The sequence below is a fragment of the Paramisgurnus dabryanus genome, chromosome 8 (assembly GCF_030506205.2).
Source record: "Paramisgurnus dabryanus chromosome 8, PD_genome_1.1, whole genome shotgun sequence".
Taxonomy (NCBI): domain Eukaryota; kingdom Metazoa; phylum Chordata; class Actinopteri; order Cypriniformes; family Cobitidae; genus Paramisgurnus; species Paramisgurnus dabryanus.
Window position 1 is genome coordinate 26,186,718 of NC_133344.1, and position 26,312 is coordinate 26,213,029.

At 36.6% G+C, this 26,312-nt stretch overlaps 1 protein-coding gene across 2 annotated transcripts; it reads right to left on the reverse strand.

The window, feature by feature from the left end:
• Positions 1-1,958: 1,958 nt before the first annotated feature.
• Positions 1,959-25,722, reverse strand: ubash3bb (ubiquitin associated and SH3 domain containing Bb). 2 transcript variants are annotated; one of them, XM_065281238.2, is made up of 14 exons: positions 25,333-25,710; positions 12,316-12,369; positions 9,955-10,141; positions 9,666-9,864; positions 7,155-7,324; positions 6,835-7,043; positions 5,628-5,772; positions 4,768-4,888; positions 4,573-4,695; positions 4,402-4,494; positions 4,177-4,321; positions 3,980-4,086; positions 2,581-2,690; positions 1,959-2,465 (listed from the first exon to the last, which is right to left on the reverse strand). In XM_065281238.2, the coding sequence occupies exons 1-14, from the start codon at positions 25,461-25,463 to the stop codon at positions 2,328-2,330; spliced, it is 1,932 nt and encodes a 643-aa protein (XP_065137310.1). In that variant the 5' UTR covers positions 25,464-25,710; the 3' UTR covers positions 1,959-2,327. The 2 variants fall into 2 exon arrangements, with proteins under 2 accessions (XP_065137310.1, XP_065137312.1); XM_065281240.2 differs by lacking the exon at positions 1,959-2,465 and adding an exon at positions 3,825-3,890 and having other exon boundaries at positions 25,333-25,722.
• Positions 25,723-26,312: the final 590 nt, after the last annotated feature.

A 26,312-nucleotide genomic window follows, 5' to 3' on the forward strand; every position in this document is an offset into this window, starting at 1 on the left:
ACGGTGAAATCATGTAGTATTAGCAATGTACGACTTCACTTACATAATTTTAAAGAGATTCCAATTATGTAGACATGAGATTTATATTCTGATGGTATGAAAAGTATTCGTTAAGTTACAGTAATTTTTCTGACGTGTTTTTGAAAAGACATCACGATGAACGCGCAGTATGTTTTCTTAATTTTGTGAAAAGCACAACATTCAGTTTTTATAGACATACAAAAAATGACACCTTAACGTTTTAAATGATGTATAAATAATATCTGTATGTCCAAAATCAGCAGAGTAATCCAAGTCTCTTTGCGCAGTGATTGAAAAATAAAGAGTTTGCGCCGCGACCGCAGGGAGGGTTAATATTCATAAGGTTTTTAACAATGTGCTGCGCTGCCGCACGTCGAAAATAAACATAGGGATTAAGTGAAAGTAGCGCATTAAATTTGGGGTGGCACACGGGGTGGCCAGTGACCTGTCAAGGGTGTCCAGTGCCACCCTGGACACCCCTCTGGCTCCGCCACTGAAGTGAAAGAGACTAAATAAAGTTATCCAACTAAGCGTTTCAGAAGATCGCCTTTATAGCTCCCTAAAATGTGAAATCTAGGTACTTTAATGGCTGTCTAATATTGAAAATGACGTTTCAGAAACATTTTTTTTTTAAAGGCGCGAAATAATCTACTTACTGGAAAGATGTACCTGTTGAACCGGGTTGAACCGGAAACTGCTATATGCGCGTGCACAATTTTACATGTGAAACACAAGTTCATTAAATAATTTTTAATTATGCATTAAATTTAAATTATTGTCTAAATATAAAATTATTTGTAACATTTTATTAAATTATTTTTGGAATAGCTTAGCTGGTAGAGCATTGTAAAGGTCGTGGATCTCATTATTATCTCATAATAATTATATTGTGATGTTTAAATTGTATAAATAACAAATTGTCATAATCTATTTTTAGACGCTTAGATTTTGAAGATTTTTTACACACACAAAAGTGACTATTGTACACACTTCAAAAATATAAAAAATATGCAGTTATCAAGTGCAGTCAGCAGAGGGCGACGACAGTGTATCGTTTGAGCTCTGATACAGGCAATTTATTACAACCCCAAATCAGAAAAAGTTGGGACACTGTAGAAATCGTGAGTAAAAAAGGAATGGAATAATTTACTAATCTCATAAACTTATATTTTATTCACAGTAGAATAGAGATTACATATCAAATGTAGAAAGTGAGACATTTTGAAATGTCATGCCAAATATTGGCTCATTTTGGATTTCATGAGAGCTACACATTCCAAAAAAAGTTGGGACAGGAATGACCTGATCTGTAAAGGACACAACACATTTTCCAAAAATGCTACCAGGACATTGTCCATTGCCTATAATAGGACCCCTTTAATTATTATAATTGTAATATTTTTCAAGGGTGATCTGGGTTTAGCTCTTAAACAATTTTGAGTCATTTCTATCCAGTTTTTCTTGCTGTTTTGCCTAACCCTTATTAACTATTAGCCTAACCTAAATACCAAAAAAGGAAATTAACTCAAATAACTTTAATCATTTCTGCTACTTTCAGATATTATGGTCTACGTTAGTATAATGTTAAACAGTAGTATGTTGTATTATAGATATCATTATCAGTATTTATCCAAGGTAGGCTAAAACAGTTTGCAAGTCAAACATTATTTAATGTATTTATCAGTAATAATGCTCAGACTTTGTCCATACACTACTTAAAATATGAAAGATAACGTCTGATGTCCCCGTTTCTTTACCAAGACATTTACAACATCTGAGAGCAAATATTTTGATATTCGTGAGAAATACTCAAAATCCAACATATAGAAAAAGGGGCTTGGTATTGACTTCTCTTAAAATATCCCTTATTAGCATATGGTTTATACACCACTGCATATCATATGCATGATAAAAAATGATTTTGCAATTTCTTTGCATGCAAATTAATTTCAAACAAGCATTATGAGATTGCATGATTGCCTTTAAATTCTTTAACATGTCATTGGAAAGTACATAGCTGCATGGCAAAAAGTGATGAGATGTTTACGATAACTGCTGCATTATTTAATTTTATTATTTATCACTGTGCCAATGTCCCGAGAAAGCCTGTTTAAAGGCCCAGTTAACACTACCACATATTTGCATTCATCTGTCCAGATTTAATATCAACATCTCATTTGCATAATTTAAACATAAACGTGACAAATATCATATATATTAAAAAACGCTCAGTTTTTTGCTTCCAGTTCAGGTATTATTGCAGTCTCTCTCATTGTGTCCCTTGAGGAAAGACTATAAAGATGAGGTCATTCTTGCTGTAGGGTCTCTCTCCAGCTGAAGCTGTGATTGGGCCCATGAGTAAGTGGCAGAATTGGGGGGTCCACCAGCTGCCACACTCCTGTATCCCCTTGTTCCTCACAGGCACAGAGACCCAGGTACGGAATCTGGAGGCAAACAACAGCTCCCATGATGCATCATATTTAAAGTATAAAGGTCAATAAAAATTAAACATTTTAAAAAATGAAAAACTGATTTACACACACAGTAAAAAACCTTTACCTTTCGTACACCTTGCACAAAATCTTTAGGATTTTTGGGTGGAAGGCCTTGGATCTTGCGGGTACAGGCTTCCAATGAAGAAGCGTGTCCAACAAACAGAATGTTGTTTCCTAATGTGAAAAGTAGGATAAATGAAAAGCTATATGGTCAAATTATTTAAGATTATTGCATTAAAGGGATAGTTCGGCCAAAAATGATATTAAACCCATGATTTACTCACCCCCAAGCTGTCCGAGTTGCATATGTCCATCGTTTTTCAGACAAACACATTTTCGGATATTTTAGAAAATGTTTTAGATCTTTCAGTTGATTAAATGTAATGTTGCGGGGTCCACGACATTCAAGTCCAAAAAAAAAAGTGTGTCCATCCTTCACAAATTAAATCCAAACGGCTCCAGAATGATAAACAAAGGTCTTCTGAGGGTAATCCGCGCGGTGTTGTTGTAGATATATCCATATTTAAAACTTTACTAACGTAAATAAATACCTTCCGGTAGCGCCGCCATCTTAGTCGCGTCCGCATTCAGGATGAGAGCTTACGCAGCCGATGGAGGCTACTCTGCTGCTGCTCTGTGCCCCCGCCCTCCGAATTTGTCATACGTCACTAAGAAAAGTGCGTACATTACGCTAATACTCTCTCCTGAATACAGAGGAGTCTAAGATGGCGGCGCTACCGGAAGGTAGTAATTTTCATTAATAAAGTTTTAAATATGGATATTTCTACAACAACACCGCGCGGATTACCCTCAGAAGACCTTTGTTTATCATCCTGGAGCCGTTTGGATTTAATTTGTGAAGGATTGACGCACTTTTTTTGGACTTGAAGGTGGTGGACCCCGTAACATTACATTTAATCAACTGAAAGATCTAAAACATTTTCTAAAATATCCGAAAATGTGTTTGTCTGAAAAACGATGGACATATGCAACTCGGACAGCTTGGGGGTGAGTAAATCATGGGTTTAATATCATTTTTGGCCGAACTATCCCTTTAAGACTTATTATGAGAGCAATATAAAAGCAGGACTGTTGTGTCACTCTCATGATGCTTTTATGTGCCAATCAATGTGCACAGCACTGCATGCGAAAGTAGTACTTGAAGTGTTTTAACACGCCACCCTGTTGTTGCTTATATCAAGCCACATTAAAATGTATAAAACTTTATGCCATCACATCATCCATGAACATGATTGAGTCCTGTCAGATCGATTCTCCTCGATAGTTATGGTAAATACTACAACTCACATCGTTAAACACTCTTTCACATCAGCATCATCAAGCTGCACCATTGTTGTTGTCGTTTAGTGACCTCTAGTGGTGAAAATTAAATATCGTGTCTTTAGGTCAAATCAAGTTAATGCAGTGACATTTTTAGGTAAAAAAAATCAGATATCACTTACCCTTATTTTTGCAGTAAGCCAAAATGTCTTTGGTCACCTGGTAGCTCCGACTAATATACGTCTCGTATGTCTCTGAGACGGTTAGTTTGCTAATGGGGATATGAGGTCTGTAAAACACAGACAAAACGACAAGTGTTGATCTAAGCTGAATTTTAAACATAAAATACCCCTAACAGGAATTGCTTAGGATATGTTACCTGTACGTTGTGTCTACATTTAGTTTGGCTGCAGCAAGATCTGTGGGGGAAATCCAATCAGGTAAAGATGTCCCTGAGACCCATTTAGTCCACTCAAAAAGCCCAGGCTCCACTCGAATACTTATTCTGCCATCTTGCTGCAATCCTAAAATAAGAGTGCATGACAGTAGAGTCACACAGCTTTTTGAAATGTAAAAACATTGAGACAGCAGGTAGGCTACATACCTCTGAGGATTTCATGAGCCGTCTGGACACAGCGGAGGCTGGGTGAGCAGTATACAAAATCAATAGTGGTGTTACTTTCTAGTATAGCCTCACCTAGAATCACATTTACAGAAAGGCATGTCAGACTATTCATCTTACAGTAATACACCTTAAAACAATCTGTTAACATACCCACTATCCTGGCCTGTGTTAATCCAACCACTGTAATAGGGGCATCCATTTCATATAACCTTTGCTCTGCACCCCGGGCAGGTAGCACAGCAGGCATATTCAGGTTATTTCTCATATACCTGCCTATAGGGAGACAAACTGAGTTTACGAAGTAACAGTGTAAGGGAGAAGCCGTAAACTAACAAGTCTGTTTACCTCTTGAGTCAGAACACTGTGAGAGCCAGTGTTTGCCAAACACAACATCCATTCGCTCTCCATGCCTACATACGAACAGGGTCCTTTTAGGAGGGCGAGACTGAAGGTTGGATCGCAGCACCTATACCCTCAAAATGATACAAATCCATTAATAAATGAAAAGACTTGCTGCCAAGTAACTTTATTTTAATTAATGTTACTTTTTTGTTACAGTAATGTGATTCCTAGACAAGGAGGGGGACCCCCACCCAGAAAGTTTTAGATGTCTCCTGATTTAAAACACCTGAACCAACTCATCAGCCTCCTTTCCAGAATGGCCCTGTCCCAAATGGCACACTCCGGATTTTCGGACTTCCTCAGAGTCCACACTTTTATGACATCATGTAGTGCAGACCTTAGGGACCCTTGACCGGAGTCCACGAGGGCGCACCAGAGTCATATTTTGGGACAGGGTCGAAATAGGAAGAGAAGTTGCCCATCAGTGTGAACTCCACCCTTTCGTCGTCTGATTGGTCTGATTGTTCTTTCACAAGGACTTCTGGGTTGGTAAATTGTGTGAAGCCTGCAGCAGTGCAGGGTTTGCCAAAGGATGCAAATGGGGGCGCTGATGAGCACACTTCGGAGCATAAAAAATGACAGATGGGACACCCTACTGACTCGAAGGCTAAGCGAGCATGCGCAATTTAAGGCCACAAGACCGAAAGTCCACATGAAGTGCTCCATTAAGGACAGGGCCAATGTCTCTGTTACAAGCTAATGAGTTAAATCAGGTGTGATAATTAAGGAGACATCTAAAACATTCTGGAAGGGGGAACTCAAGGACCAGGATTGAGAAACAATGTCCTAGACCAATCAGATACCTGCATTGGTTGGCAAATAACATTGAAGATGGCAGAATCGCTCAGCTTTGAGTTATCCAAGCAGCGGAGGCCAAGCAGCCCGTCCAATGATTTACTCTCTTTGCAGCCCTTTTCCGATGGAGAAGTGCAAAAGAATGAGTGTGACCTGTGCAAAAAGCATATGAAGGGTTAAAGGCATTGAATAAATGGTTCACTTTATATTCTGTACATAACACTCATTTACTGAGAATTACTGTACATTTTTACTATAAAATTAGGAAAATTATGAGTTTCCAGGTGCTAAGGTGTTCAAAGTAGGATTGCAAAGGTCAGAAATTTTGATAATTGTATCATGACTGTATCATGTACAAACATTAGCTTCCTCTATATCTGATTCATATTTATCTGTTTGCTACAAATCCCATATTCCTGTGTAATTTACATGTAAATTTTGTTTTGTGTTTATCAGGAAGCCTGTAACAAAGAAATTTTCCTGAGGGCCTCTCATTTAACATAAATACATGAAGTATCCTTTAATCTTTTGACACCCTAAAAAATAAAGGTGCAACAAAAGGTTTTTCACATTGATGCTATTAAAGAACAATTTTTGGTTTCCCAAAGAACCATTAAAGGTGGGGTGCATGATTTTTGAAAAACACTTTGGAAAAGGGAGTCGGGCGCTGAGTACCAAAAAACACTTGTAGCCAATCAGCAGTAAGGGGTGTGCCTACTAACCGACATCATTGCCTGGGTTGCGTAAGTGTGGGGCGGGTCTATCAAAAGAAGGTGCAGATTCTATTGGGTTAGGGGCGTGTTTATTTAGGTGATTTCAAATCTCAACATTGGCTTTCAGAGATCATGCACCCCACCTTTAATTCAAATTTTCCTAAAATAAAGATTTCTGTCTTACCTTTTTATAGTCTAAAGATCCTTTTCCAATGCAGATATAATATTGTATAACAAAAAGGTTATTTGGATGTTAAAGGTACCTTAAAGGAACCATCCAGCCAAAAATTACTCTTCTGTGGCATCATGTGTCACCTTAATTTTCGAGTGTGTTGCCCACCGGGCAAAACAAATACAGAACATCACCTCAAGCAATATATTGTAGAGAGTTTTGAGGCACCATTCAGTATGACCTGCACATTTAACTTTAACACTTACGTATACTGATTTTAACAAACCCACTACCTTATGTATAATCTATAGTAATATGTATGGAGCTCACCCATGGAAGACCCATGTGTCGCATTCATCAGCAGGGCTGACATAGTTTTCAGGCAGCAGTCCAGAAACGCCTGTACCCTGAGATGTACCATGCACCCAGCCCTCACTAGTGCTCAGTTGCTCCATTGTAGATGAGAAAATGAAATCTCCTGGCACCAGCTCCAGCTCATCATCATTCTGAGGCATGTAGGGGTACATCACTCGCAAAGTCTGACAATTAAGACAGAGGTAAGAGTGCGAATCCACAATACCGTCTTCTTCAGGAAACCAGTGTAAAAAAAACTATTAAACATAAAGCAGAAAACGTGAGTCGGACATCACCTCATGATTCACAAATCTCATGTCCCGTGAGAAGAGAGCAGCGAGCCAATCACAGCCCAGCTTGACCTCGATCCCTTTAGCCAACTTTTCCAAGGAAGATAAATGATTGGGTGGAAAGTAATAAGCTAGAGTCAAATGAAGTTGCTTTTTATGAGGTTCCACATGAACATCTATTGAATAAGAAAACAAGATGACCACTTATGAATGCATGACACCACTTTGTTAATAAATGTAAATAAACAGTGCGTTTAAATGTACTTCACATGCTTATGTGCTATTTGAAGTGAAAATGCTAAGGTCATTTTTTGCCCTTTATTTATTTTATAATCTAACAGTGGAAACAAAGTAACAGAGGAGCCCTGCTACATACTATACGTGTGTCCATATATTAGCTTTGTGAAGAGAAAAAGATCAAGATAATGTTGTTAGCCAATTAAAATCTTCCTTGCCACAGTCCCACTGAAATCGTACATGACTATGTATCAGTGGCGGCCGGTGACTTCTTTTTTCAAGGGTGCTTGATGCGAAGTTCGTCACAACATGTGGGTGATTCTCACGAAACCATTGGAACACCACGGCACTAATGATTTTATCTTTAAAATGTGTAATATAGTGATATTAAAAAGCATCAGAATTAACAAAATACTGTGTTCTACCTTGCACAATGTGTGATTTCAACATAAGAATTTATAATTTGTCAATTTTATCTCATTTTCTGCTGAAATTCTCATTACCGCAATGTGTCCGGCTGTGAACATGCGTTATGTTGTAATTTAATCAAATCAACACAAAAATATTTAGAAAAAAAATAAATGGATGTTTTGCTAGACTACTTTAGATGACAGAAAAAATATTTCCTGAATATTCATGTATAATAATAATGAAGAAAAATTTGGAAAATGATGTGTCCATGCCTGATGTTCTCATCCTCCGCAACACTTTTTGAGAACAGTTTAAGCACACATACAGAATTTTAATAAAGTTTGATTTTGAGTGACCAAGCACATGGACCAGTTACTTCAAGATGGCTACCAGGTAAGATCATTTTTTTACAGTTCATTTGAAATATTGTCTTGTCAGAATGCTTACACGACATTTTGATTATCATTACCGCAACAGATGCTTATTAAATGTTAATTTAATTAATAGAAGCATAATACTTTGATTTTAAATGCATGTGCAGAATCTCCAAATTATGTTCTTTCAGGTTTGTTATGTCATTTTGAAAATACGTCAGTGTTGATGTTTTCTGACTGTTGCGGTAATGAGATTTTTTAAGTCTAATTTTTTAAATTACGTTACAAAAAGTGTTAAATGATAAGTAAAAGTGTTTAAATTAATGTTCCCATTTACTCCAGACTTTGTTTTTCAATGTCTGGTGGGAAAAAAAGTAAATTTAAGCAATTTTTACATTTTCATGCTTGACATTTTTAAAACCAAGTTTGCACCCATGTATGTAGCCCGTCATGTGTGTGATTCGTCATTTTAAAATATGTGTTCTGTGTGTTGAGTGATCCTATGTGCATCACGTGTCTTGTCAAAATAAGTGCCTGTTGCAGATGCGTCTAAAGGGTTTATGATAAAAGAGACGCTCGCGTTTGCCAGATACTCACATAATCTCATGCGTAATCAGAGTTTACTGTTAAGGGAGTGTCTTGTGTGTATTTTGTGAACGTGAGCGTCTCTTTTATCATAAACGGTTTTGACGCGTGTGCAGCAGGCACTTATTTTGACAAAACACGTGATGCACATGGTTCACATGACGCAACAAACACATATTTTGAAAACACGAGCAACACACACGACACTCCGAACACTTATTTTGAATTTGCGCCCCTCGGATGAGCAGTCACAAGCCACCACTGTATAAACGTCAACTGAAAAAAAAGAGGGAAAAGATTTGGAATGTGTCAGTCCCTAATTTCTCATTTTGTTTTCACACAAGAAAGTGTCACTCATATCAATTTGAAATGAAATAAGCAGTGGCGGCCTGTGACTTTTCTTCCGAGGGGCATGAATTTTAAATATGTGTTCGGAGTGTAATGTGTGGCTCATCATGTCAAAATATGTGTTTGGTGCCTCATGTTCATCATGTGTCATGTCAAAATACATGCCGGCTGCACACGCATCAAAAGGGTTTATGATAAAACCCAGTCTTTAATCATAAACCCCTTTGAAGCATCTGCAGCAGGCACATATTTTGACACGACATATGATGCACATGAGGCACCAAACACATATTTTGACATGACGAGGCACACACATGAAGGAATGGCTAAATACATGTTTTGACGAGCTTCACATCGTGCGCCCTCAAAAAAGAAGTCACCGGTTGCCACTGAAAATAAGGGTAAGTAAATGAGAAGAGTTTAACTGAATTGCAGAATTCTGAGTTTTGAGTGAACTACTCTATCAAAATACAAACAGTCCTAACAGCGGGAGACAAAATGAGCGAATGAAAGCACAATTCAAGCACCATCTGTGACAAATGCTCTGATCATGCTTCCCCACCAGCTTTAGTGGCAGCCTCCACCGCAAAGTCAGTCGCAAACTTCCTCAGAGTCTCAGCCACCTGCTCATCCACGAACAGGCCGATGAAGTTAGTGGAGGTGTAAAGCTCCAGTGGCAGAGAGCTGGGAAATCTCCCCCTCCACTGTTTCACTGTGGACTGTAGGGCTTCACGCAGAGCCTCAACTTTATTGTCTGGGCACTGCAAACACATATGTAATGTTTTAACACAATGATGAAATGACAAGCGATAAAATGCCTGACAAGGTAAACAACAACTATTGTGTCTCACCATAAAGAACTGGCAAAGTGTGATGTGTGGAAAGATGTTGTGAGCTTTGTTCTTCCCACAGGTCAAGCGAGACTGCTGCCAGAAATGGGAAAGTTGGTTTTGTAAAGGCCCACTGGGACGCAGATATAGCACATACTCTCTAGGTAAAGGGTCATCCAGAAAAGGGTCATCCAAATGAGAGAAAAGCCTATGAAGACGAACACGTGATCACAAATTATACAGCTAAGACACCGCATCATCAGTTTTGTGAACCACAAGAGTAACGATGCATAAAAAGGAACCACTAGAGGGCAATACCGTCCCTTAAGAGGATAGTTTAACCAAAAATTTAAATTCTGTGATTATTTACGCACCCTCAAGTTGTTCAAAACCTGTACGGTTTGTGTTCAGCTGAGCACAAACAAAGATATTTTGAGGAGTTTTTGAGCAACATTGACTTCAAAAGTATTTTTCTTCCCTTCTATGAAAGTCAATGGTGTTCCTGTTTCCTGCTCGATTACAAATATCTTTCTTTGTGTTCAGCAGAACAAAGAAATAGGTGACCATGGAAAACAAAACCAGTATTAAGTTGCATGGGTATATTTGTAGCAATTGCTGAAAATACATTGTATGAATCAAAATCATAATTTTAATTTAAGGATTTAATTCAGACAACATACTCAATATTTTGATTTTTTTGCACCCTCAGATTTTTAAATGTATCTCAGACGAATATTATCCTAACAAACCATACATCAACGAAAAACTTATTTATCCAATTTGCACATTTATAAACTTGTGATTTACAAATCTTAATTTACAAAAGTTGACCCTTATGACTGGTTTTGTGGTCCAGGGTCACATATATAAAATGTATGGATTGTAGGTTGTATTTGTTAACTTCAGTAAACGCATTAGCTACCATAAAGTAACAATAAGCAATCAAATTGGGCTTTGTTAATGTTTGTTAATGTCAACACAGTTATTCAAGATAGTTCATGGTGCATTAAAGGGGTCATATTATGAGATTTTTTTAAGGTGAAAAATAAGTCTTCGGTGTCCCCAGAGTGCATATGTGAAGTTTTAGCTCAAAATATCATATAGATAATTTATTATAACATGTTAAAATTGCCACTTTAGGTGTAAGCAAAAATCTTCCGGCTTTGGGTGTGTCCTTTAAAATGCAAATGAGCTGATGAAATGCAAACACTGATCGCAATGATGGTGACTTTAAATGAAACAAACAACAAACTCTAAAAGTAAGCATGGGCAAAAATGTGTCGTTTTTGGGTGTGTCCTTTTAACTCTTTCACCGCCAGCGGTTTTTTTAAAGTTGCCAGCCAGCGCCAGCGTTTTTCATGATTTTCACCAAAGTTTAATGCCTTCCAGAAAATGTTCTTCTTTAAATATATAAACATACAATATACGAAATGAAAGAACAGACCCTCTGCTTTCAAAAAAAAAAAAAAAACGTTTCATCCTACCTTCCATGGTTCTTTTGTAATCAGCTTTTGAATATGGGTAGGTTTCTGCAAAAACACCACATTTTGAGCAAAAAGCAGAGAAATTCCATTTTTGTGATGAACTTTTCATAGAGATCCCATTCAGAGCGATCTTTAAAACAGACAAGGACATCCAGCCGCTTGCCGTAGAGCAATACTTCCGGGTTTAAAAAGTTGCGGAAGGGATAATAGCGGTATTGCGGAAAGACGGAAAATCTCGTCATTGGCGGGGAAGCGTTTTCTCTTAATTGACGAGATATCTCGTCAATGGCGGTGAAAGAGTTAAAATGCAAACAAGCAAATAAAATGCAAACACTGATCACAATGATGGTGGTTTGTTGAAATTGAAGCTCAATTGTGTTATCAATTATTTTCTCTCTGCACTAAATGGCAGTGCCGTGGTTGGATAGTGCTGATTAAGGGGCCGTATTATTGTAAATAGTGGAGAAAACAGAAGAACCTATTTTTTCACATGCTTGCACAGAATGGTTTACTGGGTTGTTCTTTTTCATGTTTTTTAAGTTGATAGAAGCACTGGGGACCCAATTATAGCACTTAAACATGGAAAAAGTCAGATTTTCACGCTATAACCCCCTTTAACCAATGTTAACAGATACAACTTTTACTTTTTAAAATGTATTAATAAATACTGAAATTAACACAAACTAATATTAATACAGCAGAAGTATTGTTAATACAACCTTATTGTAAAGTGTTACTGCTGTCAGGTTAGATTTTGCAGGAAATGTTTATCAATCTTGTTTAAACCAGAGACCTATAGTGGCTAAAGTTACAGGTTGTGCCTTTAAGTTTTTAGTAGTAGTAAGAGTACGCAAAAAAAAGAGGACAAAAATGTTTTGTCATTATTAGGGAAACTTACCAGTCACATGCAAGCTGAACACTTCTGCCTCCAGTTGATGCCAGAGCTTTCAATCTGAAAGACAAAATGTTTTACTTTAAAATGACATACAGTAAAGATTTGAATTGTTTAAATACAAGTGCATAGACAGTCTTTAAAGAGTAACTAAACCCTAAACCAACTTTTTTTAGTTGATGATCTGTAAGAATGATGCTTTATTAGTGCTGTTCATTGATTTTAGTAAGTTTTTTGACATTTGGATATAAAGTGTTTCAATACTACAATATATGGTGTAAAAACGTCTGAGTGCTGCCCTCTTCAGGTTGAACGGTGGCTACTGCAGTTGAATTTTCCTATTGGATGTTGGGTCCAAAAAATTACTTGTGATGTAAGCAGATTCAAGCTCACCACGCCCTTGTTAAGATCTCACAACACACTTAGTTCGTCCCCTCTATCTCCGTTGGGATCTGCCCACTTTTCTTGCATTTTTCAAATATTGCAGTGGGTGGAGTCAGGCTCTGACCAGGGGTTTAGTTACACTTTAAAAACAGTAAGTAGTACATCAGTCATGGCCTAACGTTTAATGAGTCGTTTTTAGAGTGCATGGAACACATGACACAAACTGTAATGCTTTATAGAAAACATATTTCAAGTCTGTTCCAGTGCACAGTAGCAAGCATTTTTTCAGTTTATAAGATTATATGCTGTCAGTCTCAGGTCTGGGACATGTGTAAAAAGAAATACTACATTTCTTATGAAGTTTTCAAGAGGCAGTGAAGAGGTGATGAGCTGCGTGGGAGAGGTGACGATCACACTTCTCTCACACGTCTCTTATGCTCTGCTTTTGTGCATAAAGAAATGTTCATATTCATCAAAGTAGCCTCATTTCAAGCGGTTTACAGAATTCAAGAATACTGCTTCGAAAGTTAATGTTAAAAATTAAACAAGTACATTTTTTAAGTATCTGTACTTGATCAGAGTGTTTTCTTTGGAAACTTTTACTTTACTACATTACATACATTAAAGCATTGTACCTTAAACCTAATTACATTAAAATATAGTGCATAGTACATTAGTACATTAAGTATACTTATGTAATAGTTTTTAAGCTAGATTTTTTTATGTACTTAAGTATGAAATGTACTTAACAACTTGTATTTATGAAATTTTGTGGAGTAAGATAGTATGATATTATGCCTACTTCGAAATCAAAAGTACAGATACTTGAAAAATGCACAAAATTTTTTTACCGCTGTGTACCTCTGGAGATGGCTGATAAGCTAAATCAGTGATTATTTAGTGGTTTTGTTCAGGACTTCAGGTTTTTATTTTACACATTAGTCGTGCAATAAGCCCAAAGTTCTGAAGAGTTCTGAACTAAAAAATCTACCTTATTGATGTAAAATACTGGTAACTCAAATTGCATAACCCTCAACAGGGCATTGAAAGATGTTACGTTTAAACTATACAGCGGTACAAAGGCAAAGGACCTTAACTCGCTAGACCACACTCTTTTCCTTTGTAGTGCAGTATACTTTGACATTTATCATCAGCATCAGCGGTAATGCTCAGTTTGTGTGTATAGGACCTTATTCACAAGCAAATGTCACAACACAAGCCACAAAAACAAGTTGCATGTATTTTGCCATAAGGCATAAGGTTTTGTATCAGCAAAAATAGAATAAGAGCATTAAGTTTCCATTTCTCTCATAAAACCAGGAACCTCACATTTAAATAGCAACTGTGTGTTTAAATAGTTGTCCCATTTAACAAAACCAAACAAATGGTGAATTGTGAAATGGTTTATGTTTTGAAACCTCAACACAGTGAGTGTGAGAATGAACATAATGGTTACATGGGATTATAGAGCTGAAGGCTTTTTTTAACAGGTCATCATAAAACCTCACATAGCCCTAATTAAACTAATACCACTGAAGTGAAACCATGGGGGTATATTAGGACTTCCCCTAAGATCCAGTCTGTAACTGGTAAGGGTTTATCAAAGGGCAAGTTTATGGACTGCGGTCAGTTTGCATATTTGTACACGGATAAAATGCATTGCTTTATCAAAACGAGAACAAACCCGTGCTAACAGAATATCGCTGCAAACAGGAGCCAGCGCATGGTCCATCACACACATTTTATAGATGAAATGCAAATAAATTAGAGTAATAAACTAACGTGTTATTAGTTCCTTAAACTTGGTGAGATTGAAACAACATTTTGCAATAGAGATCAGCTTATAACAAATATACAACAATTATGTAACAAAACATGTATGTATAAACATGTAAAAAATACATGGACATGCTGTTGAAAAAGGTGATCGTCATATAACATGGTCCATGTAAAAAGATTAGAGGGTTTAACTAAATCAGCCTACATCAGGGCAAATTTGAAGTCAGTTGCAGTGGTAACAAGTAGTTAAAGGTCAAGTAAACAGAGGCTCATATGTCTGTATGTACTGACTAAATGACTAAATTGTTCTTAACTTCACAAAAGTTGAATAAAAGCAAATACATAATATTTTCCAAACAGATAATACAAACTATTAAATCAAGATCGATCAAATGAATAAGCACCCACACATGCCTTACTCACAGTCTTTCATGTTTTAAGATGTCCCTTTTAAATGTGTTACAAATTATTTCCAAATTACCACCCTGTATTACTCATGTGAAATTTGCTGATGATGCAGTGGGGGCAAATCTTTTCAGATTCCAGTGACACATACAGTGTGCTAACAAACTATGACATCTGGAAAGCCAACATTCATTTAAATTTGGCTTAATCAATACTGTATCTGTCTTTATGCATCTATCTTATGTAAATGATATGTACAGTGTACTAGTAGGAAAGTAAATTATATTTCTGTGTGTTTCTTCTTTGTCTTGATTGCATTTACATTTCTTTTTAACATTGTAACCCTATAGGCCCATAGGTGCCAAAAAGAAGGATGTAGTAACAGTAATTTCAAAAAAATGTCACTGACCGGTGGGTCCATTTGTTATTACATATTTACACATTTATTTAAATGTCCTATTCTAAACCTGAACAAAAAAATAAAACTATTTATACGCAACGAACGCCTTGCGTTTTTGCTGCCTGCCGCACCACGCGTTTTGAAGGAGAGCTCAGAGTGAAAAAGCACCTGAAGTCATTTGCGTTTTTCCATTGTCCAATCGAATGAGTTTCCGTTGTGGTGATGAAAGTTTACAGTTGTTTGGAACAACCAGACTGCAGTCACTCGCTGTCTCCTGCCTGTTTGTGCACCTCAGAGCAAGCAAAAGAGCACTCATGCTTCAATATTTGATTGACATCGGTGGTGGCCTGGCAATATGAAAAGCCGTGCAGCACTGCTCTTTTATAATGTGACAAAAAAGGCAGTACAGCACACCTTGTTTGGCCAATAAGAATGTAGTTTCCATATTTTAAAACTTTTTTGCACTAATAATAATGCAGTGTATACTGTATATCAATTTGTGACAAGAGTATGCAACAAACAAATGACACATATTGGCCGTTGTTGATAAATCTACGACAAAGTTTCACAAAAACATCTTATTTTGTGATTTTAACTTGAAATTTGGATCAAAACCAGTTGAGACTTTAGTTTTTTTTAGCATTTTTTGTGTGAATCATTATTATTTTTATAAATGTTTCATATAAAACAGATGTCTTCAATCTTTTTAGGCCAAGGATCCCTTAGTGCATGGAGATAAGAATCACAATCCCCCAGTACATGCATCAATTAAAGGTCCCGTTTTTCGTGATCCATTTTTCAAACTTTAGTTAGTGTGTAATGTTGCTATTAGGGCATAATTAATACCTGCAAAATATTTTCAAAGTGATATATTTTCTTTAACAGAAGTCCCCTTTCAAAGCCTACAGGGAACGGCCGGTTTGGACTACAGCCCTCTACTTCCCGGTTAAATGACATTAAAATAAGAGTTTCTGACTAACCTCCACCCACAGGAATACGTCAGTCACCATCTTGGGCTCAAACGGCTCTGGCTAAGCTAAGCTGCTATCGAATCAATACACACTAAACAAACTACACAATCAGAACTTGTTAAGTATTTCTGAAGGAGGGACTTCACAGAACAAGGTAGACATCAGCCCGATTTGAGGACAGGAACACAGCGGTATAGAGATTAGTAAGTTGTCTGAAAAATACTGTGTTTTTTTCAATGCATTCAAACAGTATTTGGAGGACCCCCCTTAATACTACCACGGACACCCAAGGGTCCCATGATATAAAATATTATTATTATATAAAATTATTTTTGTCAAAATAAACTTAAAATGCTTTTAAAGGGGACATTTCTCAAGACTTTAAAATGTCAAATAAATCTTTGATGTCCCCATAGTACATATGTGACGTTTTAGCTCAAAATACCATATAGATAATTTATTATAGCACACAATTGCCACTTTGTAGGTGTGAGAAAAATGTTGTAATTTTTGGGTGTGTCCTTTTAAATGCAAATGAGCTGATCTCTGCACCAAAAGGCAGTGCTGGATGGTGTAGATTCAGGGACGGTATTATCCCCTTCTGACATCACAAGGGGAGCCAAATTTCAATGAGCTTTTTTTACATGCTTGCAGAGAATGGTTTACCAAAGTTACTGGGTTGTTCTGGCACTTAAACATGGAATAAGTCAGATTTTCATCAAATGTCCCCTTTAATATTAACAACTCAAGACACTTGACACAAGACACAAGTAAAAATAAAAACTTTAAAGTGATGAGGCTTCTAGACCACAGAATGCCAGAGTGACTAATTTAAAGGTCACTCAAAAAGGGCGGGTGGTGACAGTTAGGGAGTTAATGTGCTTTCTCTATGGGTGTTCCCTGGGGATCAAACCCACGTTTTGCACTGCTTTACCAATTCAGCCACAGGAACACTACTCAAAATTTTCAAGATTTTGAGCAGTGGCAACATCACGCAGCAGCTATCCAACACCAGGATATAACTTTAGACATGAAGACTTACAAAGCATTACATTAAATTACATTTATGCATTTGGCAGACCCTTTAATCTTCAGTAATCTACAGCACATATGTTACATTATCAAATCACTCCTGATAATATTTAATGCGATACTATTCACAACGTGTCTATTCACATGCACAGCTGACCAAACAGATATATACACACCTACTCGGCTCTTTGGGGAAATCCCACAGCTCAGACCTTTGCATCCTTTAGTTTCCTGTTTATAGACCTTACTGTTAGTCTGATTCTTTGCCAAGGAGCTAGAGCACGGGTGTCAAAACTATTATGGCTAAGAGCTGGACAAACTTCATCATGCTGACATTAACCATACAAATGAAAAGTACTTGAATAAGTCTACTTAAAATCAACATGAACACAGTTTTGCCTTATAAAAATATACATGATTGTCATTATGGCCAATGGCAACCCAGCCATTAACTTTTCTTTGCAAATGCTGAACATTTATGAGTACAGTTCATCAGCTAAGGAAAGAAAATGATCTAGGCTGGGTTTGTTCTGCATTGTCTAATAATTATCATAATAATAAAAAATGATAATAATATTTCTCAGGGGTTTTTGACACATTCAACATCGAATAAACCATAATGAACAAAAACAACAATAAATCATCTGTTTTTCTTCAGCGTAATACAAGTACATCTAAAAACAATGAAAAACATCAGCATGCCAAGAATCAAGAGCATCATTCCACTGATATGCTCCGTTGCTCCCGTGTTGAGTGGTGTTTTGTTTCACGTTTACAATGATGTCATGGCAGTACACTGTCAAAAATAAAGGTACAAAAGCTGTCACTGGGGCAGTACCCTTTAAAAAGGTCCTAATGGGTACCATTTAGGTATATATTTATCTCTGTACTACCAATATGTACCTCTGAATTACTAATATGCACTCTTTGGGTACAAATTTGTACCTTTTTAAAAGGGTACTGTCCCAGTGACAAATTTATTTCTAAAAGTGTAGGCGGCACAGCGTTAACAATAAGTATATAATCCCACCCACTCTGAAGCATCACTAAACTGCCATTGTAAACCAAAGTAAAACGAGCCGAGCCGCGTGGCACACAGCCGCATTGTACCACACAATGGAAAAGAGCCATATGTAGGCCTAACCATTTTCTTACATACACAGTTAAGTACATTAAGTAATGTCAAATCAAACTAAAAAGATAAAAGCAACAGAATGGCCTCAAGAATATCACGCTATAAAAGATTAACATGGCAATAATTAGAGATAAAGCAGCGTATACAGTATGTAAGCAACAATTTGCTTCTCTAATCTAACATAAAATTCTACTTAGACAATTCACAGACACATTGACAATTGTTAATTTTAGTTCATGACCACATATGCGTCAAGGAAACCACGTTAAACATGTTAGTAGTGAGGTTAGCTGTGGAAATTTTAAAGAATGATTTTATTATCAATAACCATGTTTCAGACAAACGAATTCTCAAAGCAGAAGTCAGTCTTTTAATAGCCCCAAATTAATGGTTGTTTTGTTGATTATGAGAATAATGATGTTATCAATATGCGACATGTAGGGCACATTGTGGAGATTAATTTAACAAGCTTTTAGAAGATGTATTTCACAAACTGGATTTTTAACTAATAACTTTAAATAGTAACCTGTGAACTTAAAGGCTCCTTTGTACAAAATGACATTTGGCCGTTAGCACCAACGCACCTCTCCGATGCCAGATGATGTCCTCCCTTACTATCACTGAACACTGAGTGCACTATACTGCCAAAATAAGAGCAAACAAAGGGCAAATTGTAGCCCGATATTATACAGTACTATATATCTGTTACCATAAATGCAAATGCAGTTTCGTGAATTAGTCACAACTTATTTCTCAATACAGCACAGCCCTACCTTTTTGCTTACATATGAATAAGCAAGACGTAATAATTATCTATGTAATTTTCTTTAATTCAAACAATTTAACACAGGGCCGTAAGAAGCCATTTAGCGCTTCACTTAAAATAAAGGGGGACAGCTTTCAGTACAAGCACATTTATAATCATATAATACATTTTATATAGAATACAAATTGGTGTTTTAGAAAACCCAGTGGCAATTTCACTGTAAAAAAGTTGAGTAAACTTTAAATAATTTAGTAGATGTAACTTGACTTGAAATTCATTAACTTTGGTGGTATATAGCGTATTAAATACTATCATAACTCAGAGAAGGCAAAATATTCATGACTAACTCTTGATTCTCCACAAAAATATACATAAAGCTGGACTGCTAACATGCATTTTCAGAATTGTGGTGAGAAATACATTGTCTTTATATTGGTCCAGGTTTACAAAAGCAAACACCGATTACCTACAGTAAATGGTAACTTTACAGAAAACTATAATTTACAACAAAATAATATCAGCAAAGCTAACAAGTTCCTTAACCACTATGACTTCTTTAGTTACATGAACTAAGACTTCTGAGGGTCTGAAATGCAAAAATAACAACATTTTAAATGTGATCCTGTTGTATTCAACTCAGATCCTGTCATACACTGCATTTACATGTAATTGACATGTAAGAAACAGATACAAAATCATGAGTAGGAGAAAAGAATACTATGGAAGGGAACAGTTTGGTTACAAACACTTCTCAAAATATCTTCCTTCGTGTTCATCAGAACAAAGAAATGTATACAGGTTTGTAACAACATGAGAGTTAGTAAATGATATCAGAATATTCATTTTTGGGTGAACTATCCCTTTAAGCCTGTCACACACCAGGCAGAAATCGCATCTTCGCATGGGTCTAGGCCTGGGTATCACCTTTATATAGATGGTTTCAGCAGTAACAACGTAAACAAGCGGCTTTCGTGGAACACATGTAACTTCCGGTAAACTCCGCTAAGAATAAATAACAAAAAAGTCCTTTCAAAGTAGTTTGTTTATATAACAAGCAAAATAAACACCACGTAGATTATAGGAAACCAAAACATTTGTTATTTTCGACGAGGTATTTGTTCAAGAGTTCAGTTAAGCAACTAGTCACACCATTAAACAAACAGAAACCGGAAGTAAAGTTCCGACCAGACACATAATCGCATCTGATGAAACCGCCTATAGTGCCACAGGGATTATCATAGACTAACCCAGAAGTTAGCAGGACACTGGTTTTCATTTTGGGTGAACTATCCCTTTAACCCTCACCTGTGATTGACAATGTAAATTCACTCAATCCCGGGTGAAAGCAGGTTCAACAGCCATACATGAATAAACAAACATTTTATTTTGATTTTAGAAAACTGTTAATTTTAGTCATTAGATTTTTTACCATGGAACACAAATGGAGCTGAACACAAATGTCATACAACACAAAATGTCATGGCTATTATCGCAGACTGTCAATTTCAGCTTCCCATCAAGTGCTTCCTTCAAATCGTGCTTTTAAAAAATATATAACTCTTGAATTAAACAGAAACACAGACTTACTCTATTAATTTATTTAATTTAAAGCCCATAACACTTGCCCAAAACAATAACCAACATGGTGCCAGAGGGTGGAGATGTATCCTTCAGTCTAAGGGCGTAAGGACACTCTTTTGGACACACAGTGCCCGTTCTGGCAATCGCACAACCGACACAGATGGTGGACTCTCAACTAAGACAGACACACACACACACACACACACACACACACACACACACACACACAGTGATGCATGCCTCTCATAAACAGCGGAGGAGTTGATGAGGGAATAAAGGAGTAGGCCGGCTTTTTTTAACAACTGTTTGTGGACCACACTGTTGTCTGTGTCTGACAGAAAGCATGTTTTTACTCTGGTGTCAGAAGAGAGGCTTAATGCTAGAGCAGTGTGCTGCCCTACATCTGTTTCCTTTATATCCCAGCAGCCACTGAGGGAGCCAAAAAGTAAAGAAAAAGATACGATTGATCTCGCTGAGACTCCAAGACCAACAAAAAGACACAATCCCAATGGTCCGCATATACCAACTGCCAGCTCCGCCACACAGAGGACTGGGCACGGGACAGACCAAGAAATTGGTGCACAGCTGTTAAGCCAAAAAAATGTCCATCCAACACCTGCACACACGGCAAATGTGCCGGGCCTGCAACAGGGGCAACTGGCAGCCACTTGGAGGGCAACATATTTCAAAAGAACATCACATCTGATGCATGAAATGTATTGAGTCCTCATATGCCACAGGAAACATCAACAGTGTGACCTCTGAATACAGAAGCTGATCAAAGATCTCAGCATTTATACAACAGATGTACAGGAGGCCATAGCTGCTATCTAATCTCATTTCAGGAAGGAAGTTGATGACATTTACAAAACGTGACCCTGAGACACCACCACAATGATATGGTGTTGTTGTAGGCCTATATGCATACTGTATACTTGTAAGGCCACACCTCATATGTGGATGATATTTGTAAAGATAGCAGTGTGATGACTGAGAATAAAGAAAATTTACAGTGTTTAGCTTTAAATCTGACTACGTTGAACTAAATTTTCCGAATGTCACGCAGAAACAATGTTTGTCCAGCCAATGGCAGATGGAGGAAGTGTTCAGGAAACTTAGCTGAAAAAGTTATTTTTGCAGTCTACTCTGTGACCCGCGAAGAACATTCTTGTGATCATTTCCAAATGAAACAAAGTGGCTCTTTCTTCTGAACACCAAGATAACAAAAGTAAACAGAGGGCCTTCCCACGCAAAACTGTGCATGCAGTAATTACATGCTTTATTTAATATTGAACAGCTGCATAGTTGGGTTTTCTCATTCATGTGCTAAAAGAAGAATAGAAAAAGCACCTTGTGACTTGCTGATCATTCATGCACTGTAAAATTCAACATATATGTTACTTTAACTTAATAAGTTAAGTTAAACAATTACAACTTGTTTTTATAAGTTATGGCAACTTATCACAGGTCAAAACTAAATACTAGTAAGCTGAATTGACTTGCAAAACCAAGTTGTTTTAACTTTATGCTGCTTTTTTACAGTGTGATGTAACAATCACAGATGTTATCTCTTACCTTATAAAACATAACTGTCTCTGTACACTGACTGATGCTCTCATGTGACTAGGCAGGGCTCAACATTAAAGGACTGCTCGGTGGCCCAGGGCAAGCATGAGGGATGTTCGGGCCAGTAAAAAGTATTGTCACTTGCCCGATCGGGCCTGTCCTTCACCCTTAGGCAACAAAAACGATTTTCATCAATGTATATAATTTAACATCTTGGAAGCAGACATTTACTTGGGTAAAACACAACAAAAGAAACGATGCAATATTTTGCACAGTTTGCTGTCAGTTTACAGGTAAAGCAGAAAAGTTGGCCACATTTTTCCGTTGGAACATGTCTGTTGTATATGTATACAATTATATTTGACTTTTGAATTATTATTTTTATATGTGACACTGACATTTTTTTATTGGGGCCAGTGAAAATTTTGGCTGGGCAAGTGAAAACCTGAACCACTGGCCAAACAGGCCCAGTGTTTCCCACAGGATTTTGAGGAGACTGTGGTGGTGATGACGTCACCCGCTAATTAGCATATATGTGATGTCATCATGTCGTGTTTACATTTGATCTAGTGTTGGCACCTGAAATATGTTTCACTTCTACTCTTTGATCTGTATCTGTATTTGATCTGTATTATATATCAAATTATATTTTAAGCCGAATTAAGCTGTTTTAAATAGTGAAATAAAAATGTAAATGGGAATCATGAAAATTCTATTTGTGGGGGCCAGTGTTGATTCTGTGGTGGGCCACCACAAATAAATCAATGTATGGGAAACACTGAGGCCAGTATAAAAAAAAATTCCGTTGAGCCCTGCTAGGTCATTATTTTATTGGATCACATCTGGGCAACAGAGACAAAGTTTTTATGTACCTTTAATAGGTCTATAAAATTATATTTTATACATTTTTATATATTATCAATAACCAAGTACTGTTTATGTCATAATTTTCTGATTTCTTTTTCTTTTTTTATTTGTCTCAAATGTCATTTTGTGCCAAAAATGATCTTTTGTAAAACCCCTATCTGATAAAAATTGAAATATTGTAATACTATTGACAGTGAAATGCACTACAATCATGCAGAAAAAAACAAAAACAGCACTTTATAGACATTTTTAGCAGTGAACAAATGGCTTTCGTGAAACAAACATAACTTCTGGCAAACTCCGCAAAGAATCAATAACAATAGTCCTTAAAGAGTAGTTTATTTCCTGATAACAAGCAAAATAAACAACAAGTATTAGTTCAAATCATAGCTAAAGCGTATCAAAAACTACACTGAGCTAATGTTACTGTGTAAAATGTGTACTATATAATGTATACAATCTTAACTACATATCAGCTGCCAAACCTCCCTTCACATAGTAGTGATCCATGATGTCCGTCTCCCCTCGTCTTTAGGAAACCAAAACATTTTTTATTTTTGACGAGGTATTTGTTCCAGAGTTTAATTTTGCTACTAGTCACACCATTAAACAGAGATATGTATGATATATAGTTCAGGATACAGGTAACTGTATCAAACATCTGTTTTTATGAGGTTATAGGTTAGTGACTTTGAAGTGAGATGCAATGGCATGTTACACAGTACATTGATTCAGGTAATAAAAGTTGCTACAGACAAACCATACTTTTTTCATATTACACAAATCACGCTCAGAGACGTTTTGACATGATTACCATAAATAGCTTAAAACACTTTCTCTGTTAATGTTTAATGTGAACAATGTGAAAACACATTGTTGGCCTAAACACCAAACGTTTAACTTAATGTTAAAACTGGCAAGGATAATCATTCTACAAAACAATTTGAAATACAATAAATGTACATTATGTTACATTCAATATTTATATAATATATACAATATGTTTAGTATACTGTATAGCTATATACTGTATAGAGCGGGGGCATAACCTAATACTTTTTAATTTTTTCTAGCAACAGACACATCCGTTACTAATGAACACTTAAAGTTATCATTCTTGCACAATTACACAGAAAGTTACAGAATTACAAATGTACAACTTACCCCACAGGTGGGTATCACGATCCTTTATCTATCCTTATATCTTATGCATCAATGCATATGAACAGATATTTTTGAAAGCGTCACATTATTAAGAAAATTAATTGTCAATTAATTCCCCAGATATTGTATTTAGTTATAATTTTGATTAATGGAATTAACATTTTCTCTTTTTATTATCGTTGTATACTTAAGTATGGCAAGTACACTTGAAGTGTGTAAAAAAAATTCAATCCAATTCTGATCTCCTTTAGTTTGTGCCCCGCTCACCACTATATAATAATGAATAAAAATTCCTATAATGTATGCCTAAATATGAATTATTGCCAAGATTATTCTGCACAATCTATGTGTCCCACATTGTAAAAAAATACCGTAAATACAATAAACTCTAGAAAATTACAGTACACTACACTTTACAAATATTATATGCTAATAAATGATGTGTTGTTTTTGATCAATGGCTGGGTAAAATATGGAAATTTTCTAGGTTAATTTTACACAGTTAGGTTTGTTCATATTGTACCCAACCATGGATTAAAAACAACCAAGCTTTACTAAACAAGTGAATTATAAGTTAAAGTAGGCTAATACTGCAGTATGCTATACTTCAATCATTATCAAAGTGAAAACACGGTAGCACCTAGGAATTTTACTAAGTTTACTATAGTAAACACTAAGTATACTATAGGCTACAGTATTCGTTCATGTGTTGCATAAATTCAACCCAACCTCTATATAATAAAATGGGTAAGCTGGTTTGTTAAGATACATTACATCCCGTAACTGTAGCTTAATTGCAGAGCATTTCGTTAGCAACGCAAAGGTCGTGGGTTCGATCCCAAAAAACGCAATACCTTGAATGAACGAGTCGCTTTGGATAAAAGCGTGCTACAGCATAAATGAAAATTAAACTTTAGAAAAGGAGAAAACTCATTTGTTTATGGTGATCTTAAAATAGACTTAATCGACTTACGCTCTGTGTTGAGGAAATCCCATCGACAGAAGCACATCCAGGTGAGATCCATAGTGTTTGACAGAGACACAATTGCTCTGTCGAAGTCTGCGCGGAATAATCTTACAGTAAAGATCTTCCTTTGCTGCCATCCTTCAAGGTCCTGTTAAAAGATACGGTCGTATCTGACGCCAGCCATAGGAAACATCTGCTTATTTAGCGCTTTACAGCATGACTAAACCAGAAACGGTCCCTCCTCTCAAAGACAGCAGACGCGTGAGATCAGCGCGTGTTTGTGTACAGTTGTAGAGTACAGTCAAAAGAGTACCGAGCACGAGATACTGCTGGTCGTGTCTAAAAACGACCGCCTAGACAGCATCATATGGGTGACTAGAGTCTGAGAAGCTTGTTGAAAACGCAACACTTTTGGGTCAGTAAGTTAGCCTATTTGAAGAAGGTAACAAAAGTGTAGCCAAAATGTTATTCGTGTATTCCATCATTATCAATGACACACACACACACTGACCTGCTTAAATTATTCTCATTTGTCCGCTTACGTCATCGAGGTTGTCCCATTTCACGAAAGACATTATAAAATTAATATTTCTCCTGAGGCGTAATTAGTAAAATATAACGGTTGTTTTCTAAATTAGGACCTTGATGACGTATGCAGCCGAAAATGTGACCTCTGGGGGACACAGCCTTCAAAATGAAACAGTATTCTACTTTACACGTATTGTACACGTAAATAAAATGTATTGGCATCAAAAACTAATACAGTAAACCTTTTATTTATTTACAAGCAGGTCTACTAAATAACCTACTGCAGTGGTTCTCAAACTGGGGTCCGGGGCCCCCAGATGGTGCCAGGGGGGCCCCAGTTTTATGACATTTTATAAAAGACATTAATTTATCATGAATTCTGTGTAATTAAACCTAAAAAAATAAGGCTACTAACCAACAGCACTACTTTGTATAACTTACCGGTAATATGTTTTATT

Excerpts from the sequence above, each read along its gene's own strand:
- ubash3bb (XM_065281238.2), bottom strand. The coding sequence starts at position 25,463 with ATGGCAGCAAAGGAAGATCTTTACTGTAAGATTATTCCGCGCAGACTT. Across the intron at positions 5,773-6,834 it reads GACACATGGGTCTTCCATGG|GTCACACTCATTCTTTTGCA; the intron begins GTGAGCTCCATA and ends CTTTTTGCACAG. Across the intron at positions 4,696-4,767 it reads ACAGTGTTCTGACTCAAGAG|GCAGGTATATGAGAAATAAC; the intron begins GTAAACAGACTT and ends GTCTCCCTATAG.